Source organism: Apium graveolens, chromosome 3, assembly GCF_009905375.1.
Source record: "Apium graveolens cultivar Ventura chromosome 3, ASM990537v1, whole genome shotgun sequence".
In the NCBI taxonomy this organism is placed as follows: domain Eukaryota; kingdom Viridiplantae; phylum Streptophyta; class Magnoliopsida; order Apiales; family Apiaceae; genus Apium; species Apium graveolens.
Genome location: NC_133649.1, coordinates 9,356,086 through 9,373,021, shown reverse-complemented (window position 1 = coordinate 9,373,021; position 16,936 = coordinate 9,356,086). Strand labels below are relative to the sequence as shown.

General features: G+C 32.9%; 2 protein-coding genes across 4 annotated transcripts; one reads left to right on the top strand and one right to left on the bottom strand.

Moving 5' to 3' along the window:
- Window positions 1-3,221: 3,221 nt before the first annotated feature.
- LOC141711624 (beta-glucuronosyltransferase GlcAT14A-like) lies at window positions 3,222-6,944 on the top strand. The gene is made up of 5 exons (XM_074514202.1): window positions 3,222-3,410; window positions 3,975-4,678; window positions 4,781-4,856; window positions 4,955-5,070; window positions 6,238-6,944. Exons 2-5 carry the CDS (start codon window positions 4,108-4,110, stop codon window positions 6,735-6,737), a joined length of 1,263 nt encoding a protein of 420 aa, XP_074370303.1. The 5' UTR covers window positions 3,222-3,410; window positions 3,975-4,107; the 3' UTR covers window positions 6,738-6,944.
- A 40-nt stretch (window positions 6,945-6,984) lies between these two features.
- Window positions 6,985-11,979, bottom strand: LOC141711623 (protein SPA1-RELATED 4-like). Of its 3 annotated transcripts, none has more exons than XM_074514199.1 (8): window positions 11,805-11,974; window positions 10,525-11,485; window positions 10,204-10,361; window positions 8,607-9,567; window positions 8,377-8,523; window positions 7,930-8,241; window positions 7,707-7,766; window positions 6,985-7,599 (listed from the first exon to the last, which is right to left on the bottom strand). In XM_074514199.1, the coding sequence occupies exons 2-8, from the start codon at window positions 11,329-11,331 to the stop codon at window positions 7,411-7,413; spliced, it is 2,634 nt and encodes an 877-aa protein (XP_074370300.1). In that variant the 5' UTR covers window positions 11,332-11,485; window positions 11,805-11,974; the 3' UTR covers window positions 6,985-7,410. The 3 variants fall into 3 exon arrangements, with proteins under 3 accessions (XP_074370300.1, XP_074370301.1, XP_074370302.1); XM_074514200.1 differs by having other exon boundaries at window positions 10,525-11,334; XM_074514201.1 differs by lacking the exons at window positions 6,985-7,599; window positions 7,707-7,766 and having other exon boundaries at window positions 8,071-8,241; window positions 8,331-8,523; window positions 11,805-11,979.
- Between the last annotated feature and the right edge of the window lie 4,957 nt (window positions 11,980-16,936).

The following is a 16,936-nucleotide window of genomic DNA, read 5'->3' as shown; positions in this document are numbered from 1 at the left end:
AGTAAACAAATCATCTAATTATTTTATGTTCTGCAACGTGAATATAAATGTTCCGCATATTAAGTATGTTCTGCAGAATAATATATTTTGTAATGTTTACTAGTAAAATATATGGGATTTGTAAGATTATCATTAAAATAATGATATTTGTATAACATGATTCGCAAACTAATAGGTTTTACAATATTTTATGTAATATATCATTTGCAGAACATATATAGACTGCAGAACTCCAATGAAATAATGGACTATATAGAACTTTACTCGACTTAATAATTATGACATTTTATTCCTTATAAAATTACTAAAATACCCCTCATAATTATATATGTTAATAATTTTTTATTTAATATACACGTATTAATTACAACTAATATGCACGTATTAATTAGTCTAACTCATTATTACATATATTTATTGTTATTTCATCTTTAAAAATAATTTTTAACTGTTTATATAAATTACATCTATCTTAATATATTTTCAAACTGAACATGATTTTAACATAATTTTAAAATTTTATCATTTCGAGTGAATATATTAATTACAAAGACTATTTTTTAGAAAAAAATAGGTTAGCGTACGAAGACTTCAGTGTGAAGAGCACAAATTATTTTTATACAAATGATACAAGGAACCATTATAAGAAAGCATAGTTGACATTATACGACTAAAATTAAATGTACACAAATATTATATCGAAAGATATACATGATATGCCCGCAAGGGTTGGCGCAGTTGGTTAAAGAGGATAACTATCCTCTTGGTCACATGTTCGAATCCCACGGGTTGCGTGAGTCCGTAGGGTTTACCCAGTGCGCACCCGAATGGTAGCGGTTGCGGGTTACCTACGATAAAAAAAAGATATACATGATAGAATGTTGAAAGTTTTAAACATATTTATATATAATAAATATCGAACTTTCATGTATATAAGAAAAACAGTTGGGCAAATTGGGGGTCATTAATAATACGACACATATTCCTAAGAGATCATTAATCCCACATTACGAAGACTTCAGGGTGAAGAGCACAATTTATTTTTATGCGATGATACAAGAAACTATTATAAGAAAGCAAAATTGTCATCATATAACTGAAACTAAACGTACACAAATATTAGATCGAAAGATATATGTGATATAATGCTTAAAATTTTAAACATATTTATATATAACAAATATCGAAATTTCATGTTTATAAGGAAAACAGTTTAGCAAATTTGTAGGGTCATTGATCGTACGCAAATTTCTCAAAAATCATTAATTTCACAACACATATTTCCGTCAAGATCAATAATCATGCAACTTATCTATCATATAATTTATTCATATTTTGAATAAACTCATACCTTGTACGGGTTAAGGAGTTAGTTGTCAATAAAATGATAATCAAGACTTAAAATATGTTTTTACGAGTTTTAACTTGAACTAGAGACCAAAAATTTTTTTATCGATAGATCGAGATTTTAACATAGATGTAACGTCTCACATCGATAATAATAAGAGTGTTTGTGACATTTATATATACAAGTAAACAACCAATGTGTACCAAATCGCTAGCTTTTTCGGACTGACCTGTGGTGGGTTGTTGGATCTGGTACGCATTCGGTTGTGGGCTTGGATGTTACAAATGGTATCAGAGCTCTGCCCGGCCGGAAGTGCAGAGGCACTGCTCGGGTTCCGTATGTGTGTTTGTGAGATCGACGAGGACGTCGATCATTTAAGAGGGGGTGTTTGTAACATCCCACATCGATAAGAATAAGAGTGTTTGTCATCTTTATGGATACCAGTAAACAACCAATGTGTACCAAATCGCTAACTTTTTTTGACTGACCTGTGATGGGTTGTTGGGTCTGATACACATTCGGTTGTGGGTTTGGATGTTATAATTGGTTCATTCGATTCTGCACTATGTTGTACATACATAAACTTTGTTGAGTAATGAACCCAAAATATTCTCTAAGATTATGGGAAATTTTAATTAGTATATTTGATGTAAATGTAAAGAGCCCGAACTTAATTGTTACGTAATAATTTGGAATTTGGTTTCGATTTCTTTCTGAAAAGTGAAAACACAAGTTTTGTTATATTAAATTTTATTCTATTCACTTATATCCGACTTTAATATTTTTTTAGAAAAAAGTTATTAACGAATCACATTCATCACACTTTAAATGATATTTCAATGAAAGATAAATAATTGATTGCTGAAAAGATAGTAGTATATTATGGAAATGTATCTTGTTGCGAAGTTGGAACCAGATTTGCAAGTTTGTCGACAGAAATATGTTAAATTTAGCAGAAAGATTAATTTAGATCTTCACGCATATCACATGCTTTTGCATTGCAAGGTCAACAAAAAACAAACATGAAATCATGGCCTCAGTTTAACAAAGTCGATGCAAATTTTGTACTCGAAAAAGATATCGTCTTATACACATTCTAAAAATTGTCTGCAAATTTTCCCAAAACTAAAATACCCAATGTATTTAATTTTTTTTATAAAACTTAACTTGTAAGAGCTTCTTCAACCACATAAAATTTTTAGTTAAAAATTATTAATACATATAACAAATACAAAATATATAGATTATTTAAAAAAATCCATCTCTAATGGTGAATTTGTCTTATTTATAAATAGTCAACATGTTCATATTAGACTATATTTGTTGAAATACTACAGACTTGTAAGAATTAAAAAAATAATTTTAATATTTTTAAAATATAGCTAATCAGTATAGCCACTACTACAATACATGTTTAACAAATTTTACATATATTATGCTACGAGTCCAATTTAGTCAATCAATTATAACTAACACTATTGGAGATTATCTAAGCATTGTTAAAAAAATTGTCAATATTTTTTAAAAATATTAAATTAATCATAAATATTTGATAATTTTACTTTTAATAATTTTAAAAGTAAAATTATTAAATTAATCATAAATATTTTATCAACTTAATAAGTTATCGATAAATTATAAATTACTAATTCAATTAATATATATCATTAATAAGTTAATGGAACTCATTAATTCCGATTTTGCGAAATTGGTAAAGCAAATAAGCATTTGAAATGTGTTTAACTAAAAAGTAGTCGTTTGAAAGCGAATTTCGGACACGTATGACGAACCCTGTTTCTGTGGTCTCTAGACTCCACTTATCTGATTAAATTTTGTAATACATGTACACGTTTGTACATATATGTTCTCTAGTAAACACAAACTGTACAGTAACTTGATAAGTAAACAAACTAGATTAGTGTGTAATTTATGTATAAACTACTGAACATTAAACAAAACTCTCCTCAACTATATTTATTCAAATCTCAACTTTATCTTACATCTACATGTTGTCTGAACAAGAACATATCTCTTCTCTTTCATCTATACATACACAATCCAGGTTCTTGCTTTTTCTTCAATCCTCTGTTTATTAAGCATTTGTGTGTATATGTTCATAGTTTCAGCTTCTTAATCTATTATGAACTGCATTTATATGCATTTTTGTATATATTTTTAGTTTCTTGATTGCTTTTTTATTGTGTGATGACACTTGTATTATAGTTAGTAGTTGTTATTGTAAATTTGTAACTAATTTAGAGTTTTTAGAGTTGTTTAATTTGATGTTTTGGCTGTTATTGATAATAATAAGTTACCCACATGTAATTTGCTATGTGAGACAATGATTTGTTTAAAGCTTATGTTGAAGTGTTAATGAAGTAATGTTTTATGCTGTCTGTCTTTTTCTTGAAATGTGGTCGATAATAACATATTGAATGTGTTAGTTTAGTTGTCAATAACATTGTTTGGTTATTATAATGTTGTTTGATCTGATCCAATTTCTTTTTTCTTGTTTTCATCATGGTGATGTGAAAACTTAAGCTTGTTGATAGAGAAAGCTGAGTGTTTTGTTTTTGAACAAAGTTTATCAAAGTCATTATTCTAATTAAGGGAGTACTAATTACAGGATTTGTGTGAAGAAGGGTCTTATTTGCGTGGGGGAGTTTGTATATTGCTAAGTCATAGCTGATTATATTGTTCTTGAGATGAACAAAAGTGGGTTTTTGAGATTTCGGTGAAACTTGAGATAAATCGTAGGAATGGGGTCTGTAAACGTGGAGAAAAAATGGGTATTTCCTCTTGCTATTAGTTCGCTTGTATGTGTTTTTCTTCTCGCAACCTCCTTGAATATGGGCCTAGTTTCTTCTTTACACACCATGAGTTCACTACTGTCAATCTTCCCTTTGCGTGGTATGGGAAATCAGTCAAAGATATATTTTGCTGAAGATAAATTTAAGCAATCTTCGCCGCCTCCTTCTTCTGGTATTCCTCGATTTGCCTATTTGATTTCTGGGTCAAGAGGTGATTTAGAAAAGCTTTGGAGAACACTTCAGTCACTATACCATCCATTAAACCATTATGTATTACATCTAGATCTAGAATCGCCTGCTGAGGAAAGACTGGAGCTAGCATCTAGAGTGGAAAAGGAACCAATGTTTGCTAAAGTTGGAAATGTATTAATGATTACTAAAGCCAATATGGTCACTTATAGAGGACCGACTATGGTCGCTAATACTCTTCATGCATGCGCCATACTACTAAAAAAAACTAAAGAATGGGATTGGTTTATTAACCTTAGTGCTTCTGATTACCCTCTGGTGACTCAAGATGGTAAATCCTTTTCCTTTCTTGCATCTTTTTTTTTCTAGTGAAAAAGTACAAGTTTGATTTTACTTTAAAAATTTATTTAGTTATCTAATTTATTTTGCACAGATCTTCTTTCCACATTTGCCAGTTTGAATCGCAACTTGAATTTTATCGAGCACACAAGCGACTTGGGATGGAAGGAGTAAGCTTATCTCCGCCTCCCCAAACTGACACATCCCAAGCCTTCACTTCCACCTTCATTTTCCTACAGTGATGTTAATATATCCAATTTGTATGCAGGGGACAGAGGGCAATGCCATTAATCATAGACCCGGGTCTCTACCAAACAACAAAATCAGATATATTTTGGGTTACGCCTAAGAGAGAATTGCCTACAGCCTTTAAATTGTTTACAGGTTGGTTTCCTTCCAATAATTTTACTTGTATCTTTTGATTACTAAAAAAACGGGCTATACATCAGTTTTCAGTTTTCACGCGGATGTTTTTTAACATCTCCAAACTGGACATCTCAATATTTTACTTTAGCTTGTTAAAGCTGTCATCTAATTGATCTTTCTCATTCAGCCCAGCTATTTCTAGGAGGATATTGAGCAAATTATTAGAATTTAATATGTGATCCAGTTAAGGTCTAATACCTTCAGGTTTTAGATGAGTTGGTTACTTAACAAAGATCACTTAATATGCCTAATAACACTTTCTTCTTGATGTGGATGCATCATGTTCTGAATAGTTATAACCGACCTCGCTGCAATTAATTGGAGAATAACTCTAATTTATTCGGCATCAGCTTCCTTCAGATAAAATTCCATGCTAGACTGTGAGACAAAGAAGATGCATTTGGAATTTTTGCCATCCAAAATAAATTTGTCAACAACCTGCTGATCAGCTCTGATGACTGGTAGAGACCATTCTGCTTGATCTGGTTTTCATTTAACTTTGATCTCTGGTCCCATCCATAATTTAATTTATCAAATTTAGTCAGTTAACGGAAATCCGATAGTGAACTAACACTAATTTCAATACAAATCTAAAGCAAGCAGTCACACAAAACAAAGTGCGAGATAAACCCACGGCTGAAAATGGACTCAACACACTACCTCAGTAGAACATACAAATGATAATGTTGGATATTTTATGTATGCAATGCAATACAAGTACACCTACTTCACCCACTAGGTACACTTCATACCATTCATATAAATAATGTTTTCCATAAGCTCTATGATAACAAAATCTTTTGAGTTTTCTCTGTTTTTCCTTTTTCTTCAATCCTATAGTACTTCCAAGCAAGTTACAGAGATTTTTATTCTGTAGATGAAGGGAAATGTCATATAACTCCCATTATACTTTTCATGTTCTTCACGTCCTGTTGTAGTCTCGGTTACAGCATTCAGTTAAGTGTACTAAGCTCGCAAACACAATCAGGCTTTGTTCATCATCACAAGAATATGATTCTGTTGCAAGTACTCATTCACTATTTTCCCTTTCCGATGTTTAGAATCTGGTTACCTTTTCTAAAATAAAATAAAATTGGGTACCATTACATACATCCAATTTTGCAGGTTCAGCTTGGATGATACTATCACGTTCGTTTGTGGAGTACCTCATATGGGGTTGGGACAATCTTCCAAGAACAATGCTCATGTACTACTCAAACTTTGTCTCCTCTCCTGAAGGTTATTTTCAAACTGTCATATGCAATGCCCCGGAATATCTACCAACTGTAGTTAACCATGACATGCATTACATTGCTTGGGACAATCCCCCAACACAACATCCTCATACATTATCAGTTAATGACACGGCTGACATGATCCGAAGTGGTGCTGCCTTTGCACGAAAATTCAAGCAGGATGACCCTGTTTTGGATATAATTGATAAGGAGCTACTACACCGAAGAAGTGGAAACTTCACACCTGGTGGTTGGTGTTCTGGAAATCCTCCATGTTCCAAGGTTGGAAATCCAGACAAGCTTAGACCCGGTGCAGGAGCTCAAAGGCTTCGACGCCTTGTAGGTAGAATGATTTTGTCAGCTAAATATGGCCAAAACCAATGTCAATAGAGATTAGTTACTTTGCTCCACGGGATGATAAATATTAATTTCTGTTGTAGCATTCTTGCTTGTGGACGGAATTATAGATTACACATATTCCGGTTTGCAAGCCTTACAATAATAGTTGAGATGTTTGTTTCGAAGGTACAGAAAAGTTACCTCTGCTTTTACCTTCCCTGTAATACATGTATACAAAAGCTGATAGCTGTTCGACGACTAGCGTACTATTACATCTATACTATAGTGTACTATTAAATCCGAAACATTAAAAGTTTGGTATACTCTATTTATAATTGACTGTCAAACAAAAGAGGAATTGGGTGCTCAAAATCTTGTACAATAGGCTCTGCAAAGCTCATCTAGTCAAATATTACAGGCTATGATTTTTAGAAGTGGTGAAAGTTGCATAATGTTAAAGAAGTGAAGTACAATGTTCACCCTTTTGTTCTCTATGAGAACTCCTTATGTACAATGAAATTATCAAAAATATTGTTCATAGTATTCACTTTGAAACAATCTGCTGTAAGTTAATTAAAACTTGTTCACTTGCTTCAATCCTTATGATCCAGACTGTAGATCAACTAAATAGTTTTGTAAGTACTCAGTCCTCTACTTCAGGATTGATGAAACAGTTCCAGTTCTTTTCGACTTCAACGATTACTTATGGAGCAAACAGTCCAACCTAAACCATCTCCAGTAGCTTTATATTTCCCATTGAATTTGCAGCAAGCAAGGTGGAGGATTGACTGCGCCAACAAACAGATGAGATGAATTGTGCACTATCATCTAACTCATCACCTGAAAGTGGGTCTGTATTGTCGAATTTGAATGATAAAGCAGGCATCGGAAATGCTTTCTGGTAGATGAAAACCTGCGGGTAAAAGTGAAGATGATTAGAAATACATCAAGTAGAACAGAAGAATACAATTTCTACAAGTGCACTTTAGTCGTAAAGAGAAAACTGAATATATGAAGTACCTCATTCGTCTCTGAGCCTGTTGCAATGTAGCCATCAGATATAGATAAACCGATGAAGTTCTGGTGAAAAGGGAAAAAATTCAGATGATGGTTCTAACTAATTAAAGATGGATATATGTTAAGCACAAGAAGCTAATTAACTTAAAATGCGTATTAACACCACCACAGATACTGTGAACATTACCTTTACATTAAAAATAAAAAAAAAAACAAAAAAGATTACCTTTGCGTTAGCATGACCGGTAAATGACTGAAGAGGACAATCAAGAACTCGGGTTGTGCACGTTGCCAAATCCCACAGCTTCAGTGTATTATCCGTTGATGCAGACACAAGATTCTTTGAATCGACGAACTTGATGTAGCTCACAGTTTTGGTGTGACCAACCAATGTGCATAGAGGCAGTTTTAAGTTACGAAGATCATAATAATAGATATTATGATCTGCTGAGCCAAATGCCAGGAAATTACTAGAATCTGAGGGGAACTGGACACAGCAGACATTGGCTTTAGTTTTGATCGTAGCAGCACTTCCTCCCTGCAGTAACAACCCATGTAAGACAAACAACTTATTATACATCCAGAAATCAAAATGTACATGGCAGTGGTAATAGATAACTGCAGTACGTTTAGTTTCAAAGCTGACATCCACCAAGTGCAAGATTATTATTGCCTGATTAATATTCCAGAGCTTAACAGTGCCATCATCGCTCCCGCTGGCCAGTAATGTTGGATCTGCCACTGAATAGTCAACAGACCATACTCGCTTTTCATGCTCTTTCATTTCTGTAAAAACTTGATTTCTCACTACGTCCCAAACCTTAAAATATTGTTAAGAAAACAATTATTCACACCACACTAGTAGTTTAAATCTTAAAGGAAAAGAGAACACAGTGTCCCTACCTGCACAACACCATCGAAGTTGCTGGAAGCAATCTGGCTTTTGATGTAGCCATTCCAACATATGCTACTCAGATTTGATTTACTAGACATTTCAACAACGGGATAATGGATATCACGGTATCCATCTAAAATAGTATCGTATTCAAATACTTTTATCTTCTTATTTACTCCAGCTGTTGCGAAAAATTCTCCATCACGATCAAAACCTAAGGAGCATACCAGATTAGACGAATTTAAAAGATCAGCTTGCTTAAGCTCTGCTTTAACCTTTACTTTTGTAATCGTTAAATACTTGCACAACCCCTCCAAGAATGAATTTATCCATCCATCAACTCGCCTGCTTTCACCATAGTGCTCAACTGGCAAACTGTTGAGAGGACTTCTATCACTTGCAACAACAGATCCTCTACCAGCAGTACTTAATGATGATAATTTTGTGAATGGTTTTCCTGAAGGTCTTCCAGCTCTGCGCCTAGTTAACAAGTAAGCAGATTCTACTTTTTTAAAATTCCTCATCAAGCGAGTACTTCTGGATTTCATTTTATCCTGCTTTTCAGTAGGTGCTTCTGAGTTCTGATAATCGTCATTAGCACCATCTACTACTTCAGCAGTATAATTATGAGACCCTGGCCTTGACCGTTTTCTGGAATTCAAGAAGCCAAAATTGTCATTTTCAATTGAAGATGCACATACTGTGGAGTCAGAAGGATTTTGCTTTGAACTAGACTGTCCTTTGCTCACAAGGACGCTTTGCAGTTTTTTGACTTCATCTATATCAGAAGAAATAAAGGACACCATCTCGCACAAGTTATCTGTAGCTTCTTGTTTCCTTTGTTGCATCAACAAAAGGAACTCTAAAGATAACTCCTGCTCCTCTATCTTTTCTTTAATATCTGTTACCACCCTACGTTCTTCCAACTCATCTCTTGGCTCATTGAGAAATTCACTTTGCAGTAATTCTCTGTCACGATAATATAATTTAGTGAAGATATGAGCTTGGAAAATACGATAATATAATTTAGTGAAGATTGTGTAAATGCAACTAATAAAGACTGCAACTAATATAAAAAATGTAGCACGTATTGTGAGGTACCAAAAATTGTGCATAGCATGCATAGACTACTTAGCCTTGGGAATATTAGCTCCTAGTAGGAAGAATAAGGCATGTAATTTAACCAGTTTAACACAGAACATCATCGTAATTTACCTTAGCCAATCCACATAACTACTTTAATTTGGATTAACATAAGGATGTCAAACAAATCTCAGGACTCGGTTAGTTGCAGGATTCTAGCTACTGAACACCTTGCCTGCTTGACGAATGATAGTCTGTATATAATATACCCTTCTCTACAGAATAGATGACCAGTACTAACTAAAGTATGAAAAGTTTCTAGTAAAATGCAAGAATTTTGCTGATAACATGAATACAAAATGGTTCAAGTACAAAATTAAAAGATCCATTACATCTGCACATTAAGTTTGCAATGAAAGATATATCTAGCATGTACCTCATTACTTATCTGAACTGCATAGAGTGCTAACACAATTCTACAAGTTCAGACAGAATATAAGAGTAGACGAACGGAAATCTCACCCCAATTTTGGCCTATTTGTAGGCTGAGGATGCAACAACCATAAACAAAATGAAGCTTCTTTAGGCCACTTCAGCAGCAATTGAGGAGGAAGGACACGATGTCTCAAATTAGACATCGTTCCACATTTTTCTTCAGCCGAGCTAAATGTACAATATAGCTGGGGAAAAAAGCAAGACAAATTAAAAGGAATTGTTAAAACTTACCAGCAAAAAAAACTCAACAGTTTAACAGAAGTTTTCCATCTAATACCAATCAATTATCAATCTATCTAATCTGAATCACATCTATCTCAATGTATAGCATACAAGACATGTACAAACCTCAAAAAGAAGTACCCCCAAACGGTATATATCAGAAGCACAAGAACTTGGAGCACCATTGACCTCTTCTGGACTAGTGTACCAATTTGTTTCCATGCGCAAAATTTGTTTCATTGGAAAATGGGGAGTCTTTTCATCAGTTTGGTAAACATTACTAGCTTTTGCTGATGGATGCATTATAGTCTCTGAGCCTGACTGCAAACAGCTACTCCCTGATATCATCTGCGAAGTATTTCTTTGACTTGTACTGTTAGGAAAACTTTCAGTTCCTGGCTGTCTTTTCTGATGTTGTGGCTCATGCGAAAAAGCCAAACATAGTCCCCCAGACTCCACTGTTTGGTTATCTGAATCATCCTCCAATGAATCCGAACCTGAATCCGAGCAAGAAGCGGACTCAATAAAAGAGACATGATTAAATGAGGACATAACAAAGCAGGAAGGCCGAACATTATGAACCACGAGTCCCTGCGAATGTGCTAAAGATACCACCTCCACTATCTGCCTAAATATGTGCAGGCAATCAAGAGCAATAACTGCTCGTTCTCGATTGTCCAGCCATTGCCTCAAGCTGATATAATTACGTTCTCTTTCACGACCACCTCCCTGCACATCTTCACAGGATCTAGGTAAACCAAGCTCTCTCCTTCTCCCCAGAATATACTCATAAGCATTTGTTGTGTCATTCAACGACCTGATAGAGTTAGCACGAACCGATAAAGGGTCTATGTCAGAGACCCCCGAGCGTTTCAGTCCTCTAGAACTATCAGACTTCTGCCAGCCAGAATTAGACGATCCTTCCATTCTCATCCACTAAAATCAGCAACAAAGAATGCAGACAATCAAGAATTAAAGCAATTTTACAAATTTTACCAATCTTTTTGGCTCCCACCGCCATCTCGAATCAGAAACACATTGTAGGCAATCACACAACCAACCAACAACAGTGTAGCAACTAAATCACCTAAAATTGTCAAAAAAAAAACCTCACTTTTTCAATACAATTCCCTGTAGAAACACAGTATTTAAAACCAAAGAGGAGCAAACAGACACGTTCATATATTTTTACACATAGAATCACTCCAAATCACAGTACACTAGTAAAGGATCACAAATAAGTGCATGAAGCTAGAACTGTAAATTTAGTACAAAAAGCCACACATAAACAAATCATGCAAACAATTATATCTATTACAATTTACAAACAACCACCACAATTTTACACTTGTAAACACACAACCAGAGAAATTAAAAAACAAAGATAAGAAAACTTGTAGCAGTACCTGTTCAGTAGCAAGACAGCCACAAATATATCAACTTAGATGAACCTAAGCCTCACAAAATGTTACACACTTTTGTGATCACCACTGTAGACAAAGAAACAACATTATTTAATGGAAAAATAAATTAAAAAAAACAGACAAAAATCTCAATTTTTTCAAGAAACACAAATGGTTTGAGTTGATATAGTAAGTAGCCTGAATCTAAACAATATTTGTTTAATGGAAAACACAGGGCCCCATGGTCACTAGTAACCCACTTGTTTATGTTTATATTCCAAGTAACATATGTGGCTTAATTTCATCCCTACAACTTTATATTGCTTTAAATTGTGGACCAGGGGCATCTCATATTAAATTATTATCAATAAGATTATATAATGAGAGGATCTTGTGTTCTCAAGTCTCAACCAAACAGAAGGCTGTGAATGGATCAAGATAAGTCAACTTTTTTTAATATTAGAAATACTAAATTAATAGACTAATCTATTCAGAAAATCAATATGGTTAATTCTAATTGTCAAGATTTAAAGGTTATGTAATGTCTCTGTCTCGGGCTGTTTGGTGGATTAATTATGGGAACAATAACGCTAGGGTTGTGATGATCGGATTAGAAATTAATTATATTATAAATATCCTGATCCATTTGATTTCATTCGTTACTGAGTTTTTCAGAACTTTTCACAAGCTTTATATTTATTTAAGTTGGGGACCGGCGGTATCTCATACTCCATTAGTCTTAGTTTTCTCATTTTTTTAATGATCGATTTGCCTAATTTTTTATCATATATTAAATATTACTCATATATTATTTAAAAAATATACAAATTAAAATAAATAAAATATAATATTTTTATTTTGTTCAATCATAGAATTTTAATAAATTTCAGATAAATTTTGATCAATTTTATAGCACAAAAATTAAATATGACAGCTAAAAAAGAAAAGAAGTTTCAAACAAAAAAAAAGATTATCTAACGAGAGGACGTGTGTTCTCGAAATTTAGGCCATATTAGAAAAAAAAATTGGTTGTTTTAACTAGTTAACTGTATAAGCTGTTTTGACAAACGGGTTAAATTTAGCTATTTTTGAATAAAATTATTTGATAAATAAATATTTTGATTAATTTTTTGTATACATGAACAATCATCTAAATGAAAAATTTCTGCAAGTAGTATTTACAAAATTAATTTTTGGAACAAACAACTATTTCAAAAACTTAACTATCAAACACTAATAATAGAGGTTTCATTTGGTCAAAACTTTAATTTGGTTTAAAAAGCTAATTTCTGCCCGAAAAAAATAACTTTTAAACATAAACTTCGAGTTGTATGTCAAAATTGGACACGAACACCCCGACACAAATTTACAAAGGAGGGTTATAGTTATACGACTGGGGTCGGGTCGTAAACAAAGTAGATCGGGAATTGACTTGAAGAATAAGGTTACGAGTCGATTTGTTTAACTCGAACCCGATCGTAAAATTATATATAAATAATAACAATTAATATTAAATTAATAATATACTAATATAATTGATCACTTAACCATAAACTTATAATGGTTCAATCATTTTTGATTTTTTTATTTTGAATTACACACACATATATAGGTTCTTACTCATCTGAGAATCCCCACTAAGATAAGAAGTGAAATTTAATTTTAGCTACACAATTGTATAAATTTTTATATATATATATGAATTTTAATTAATTTAAATTAATTAGCAGTGAGTACCCCTTGATTAATTTTGTTATCACAAAAACAGTACTTTTAGACTTAAAAATATATCTTGTTCATTATACTACAAAAATTAAAAAAATAATGATATGGTTTGACAAGACTAATTTCAATTAAACTTAGTAAATAATTTAAATAATCTTTTCTTTAGCAGATAAAATTTGTGTTGAAAAATTGGATTAGCGAGTCACGCCAAATGACCCGTTTATTAAACAGATGGGGTTACTATATTCGAAATAATTATAAAATTTTATTTAATCTAGTTTAATAAAATTTCTCATTTTTTTTAAAATAGTAGCCTCCCTACTTTTGGGAGTAGTGAGTGTGTGTACATCTTATCCTTTTATCCTTTTTAGAAACTACATATTTTATACTCCCACAAACTGTCCAGGTGTATATACTCGGTATGTTGGTACGGTTGAGTTAATGTAAAAAAAAACATCAAACAAAATAAATAAATTCTAATGAGGTAGAGTGTAAGTACTAATTAATACCAATTTAACCGAACTGATTCAAAATGAAAAGTTTTTTTTCAGGGTTCAAAAGGGCAAGTTGATTACAAAAATGTTAGATTAACGAAATTGGATCTCAAAGTGGTTTCTAAATATCATACAACATTCTCTTATTGATTATGATGTAATTAAAAAAATAATGAATTTTTTGGTCGAATTTTTTTTTATACCCAACTTGAAGTCTATCACTGCTTGATTAACATTATTGTCAAGATTTTAAAAGGTCAACAAATTGACTTTGGGATATAAACGTTCGTCCCCCATTTTTGGTTCGTTGTATGTAGGAAAATGTTTTCGTTAGCTAGACACGTTTATTACAGTCTCTTCCTCGAGGCCGGCCATTGGGTAAGGCGACCAAGGCGGCCGTCTAGGCACCACCACGCACAGGAACACCAAAATATTTCAATAACATATGTATAAAGGTGTATTTATTTTTTATATTATTTATTTTTTTTATTTTTTATATTTTAAAATACAAATTTTAATTAGAATACATTAATATATATGTGATTGGGGACATATTAAAATTTTAAAATATATTATTATCTTTGTGATAACTTTATTTTAAAATTAAAATATAATTTACTTTAATTTACTTTAAAAATATAATTAATAAATTTATTTAATAAACAAAACAAAGTAAAAATGTGAAAGGTTTGGAGAAATTGAGTTTTTGGACTATGCGCGTCTATACCCATTAACCCAGACCAGATGAAGTCATATAACAAAAGTACAAAACCCTCTCCTTCCCTCTGCTTAGCTACCGAATAAAATACAGAATACAGATTGTTCTCTGTTCATTCTGAATATCAATTATCAAAACACTGGAAGTCATCGACTCATCGTGAAGATCGGATCATGTGTGCTTTGCAATTCAGCAATTATAACACAGGTATGGTTTAAAGATTTCTATTCTAATTACTTTTTTAATAATATTATAATTTACTATTCGTAGGCTTGTTCATTTTGATGATCTTGGGGTTACTGCAGCTGATGATGGTCAAAACTTGAGTGCTGAACAAAAATTCAGAAGGTATTATTTCTTGTATATTGTTGTTCAAGGTGCTTTTCAACTCAAAGAACGGTTTAAACAGTTTCAAAATTATAAGAAAAAAATTGGGTTTTTATTTAACCTGAAGAAGCATTTATCTGATGATGATGAGGGGTTAAAATTGTTAGGAATGTATGTGCATTAGTTTGATGATATGTTTAACAAAATACTTAAGTAGAAATTTAGTGTCTGTAGCCTTCAACGGATAAGACCACTTTGGCTATCCGTTGATGGTGTAGCTTTACTTAGAAATAAGTCTAGTGTTGTAGCATATTTCAGTCTCTGTATTTAAAATGTAATTCTTGGAAGTTGAGAGAAACTATGAGTCATGTTGACTACTAGATGATATGCAGATAGGAAGGCCAATTGTAAATACTTCATGCCTTGTAATTTTGTATAAGTGAAGTGGTATCAACGGATGACTTAAAGAACTTCAACGGATGAGAAGCTAAGCTTCAACGGATGTCTCTAAAGCTTCAACGGATAAAGTCATCAACGGATAACATCCTTCAACGGATGAGTGTATCAACGGATGAAAGCTTCAACGGATAACATCCTTCAACGGATGAGTGCATCAACGGATGAAAGCTTCAACGGATGTTCTGATGATTAGCCGTTGATAAGAGGTAGTTGTACCTACAGACAGAGGCACATGGGTTGATAGAGACAACTGAGATGTGGTAGCCGAATTTCAGGAACAACAGAAAAAGCAGCCGTTCTTCTCTAGTACAAAGATGCAATAGTCAACAAAGTACTGGAGTGAACAGGAAAAGAAGCAAGTGAAGATCTTATTTTATTACTGTATTTTATATTGTTCTTCACTTGTACACTTGGTAATATATAAACCAAGAAGAAGCTAGTAATTAGATGTGAGATTTTCCAGAGCTGTTTAGAAAAATATTGAGAGAAAATTCATCTAGTTTGTACTAGGATGCAGCTGTGATCAACATTGTTTAATCACAGATTTTCTAAAATACCATCTCTGGTGGAACAACAAATCCACCAGAAAAGTTTTTAAGGTCTGTTGTGTTCTTTACATTTGTGCTTGAATATATATCTGTCTGTATTAGCTTAAAGCAATTCACACACTTGTTCTTCTTGAACACACAACTTTCATAAACTGCTCAAAACTTGAAAAAGTTTTGAGATTTACATTCAACCCCCCTTCTGTAAATCTCATTGTTAGTCCCCTAGGAATAACAATTGGTATCAGAGCAGGCTCTTGACATACAAAGAGTTTAAAGATCTTGGAATCTAACAAAGATGAGTAAGAAGGATATTGGAGTAAAGATCCCAGTTCTTGACAAAGACAGTTATCACCATTGGAAGGTGAAAATGCACCTTCATCTACTCTCCCAAGATGAAGGTTATGTAAACTGCATTGAGAATGGTCCTCACATTCCCCACAAAGTAGCAACAGTTGCTACAGCTACAGTTGCTGTTGGTCAATCCATTCCAAAACCTAGAGCAGAATGGACAATGGAAGACACAGAAGAAGTCCACAAGGATAAGAAGGCTATGAACATTTTGTTTAATGGTCTTAACATGGATATGTTTGATAATGTGATAAATTGCACAACTGCCAAAGAGGTTTGGGACACAGTTCAACTACTGTGTGAAGGTACAGAACAAGTGAAAGAAAACAAAATGCAGCTTCTCATTCAACAGTATGAATACTTTCATTTTGAAGAAAATGAATCTTTAAATGAAACATTCAATAGGTTCCAAAAGCTGTTGAATGGACTGAAGCTGTATGGAAGAGTGTACCAGGTGAAGGATTCAAATCTTAAATTTTTAAGATCCTTGCCAAAGGAATGGAAACCCATGACTGT

Excerpts from the sequence above, each read along its gene's own strand:
- LOC141711623 (XM_074514199.1), bottom strand. The coding sequence starts at position 11,331 with ATGAGAATGGAAGGATCGTCTAATTCTGGCTGGCAGAAGTCTGATAGT. Across the intron at positions 8,524-8,606 it reads ACTTCGATGGTGTTGTGCAG|GTTTGGGACGTAGTGAGAAA; the intron begins GTAGGGACACTG and ends CAATATTTTAAG. Across the intron at positions 7,600-7,706 it reads CAGGCTCAGAGACGAATGAG|GTTTTCATCTACCAGAAAGC; the intron begins GTACTTCATATA and ends TTTTACCCGCAG.
- LOC141711624 (XM_074514202.1), top strand. The coding sequence starts at position 4,108 with ATGGGGTCTGTAAACGTGGAGAAAAAATGGGTATTTCCTCTTGCTATT. Across the intron at positions 4,857-4,954 it reads AGCGACTTGGGATGGAAGGA|GGGACAGAGGGCAATGCCAT; the intron begins GTAAGCTTATCT and ends ATTTGTATGCAG. Across the intron at positions 5,071-6,237 it reads AGCCTTTAAATTGTTTACAG|GTTCAGCTTGGATGATACTA; the intron begins GTTGGTTTCCTT and ends CCAATTTTGCAG.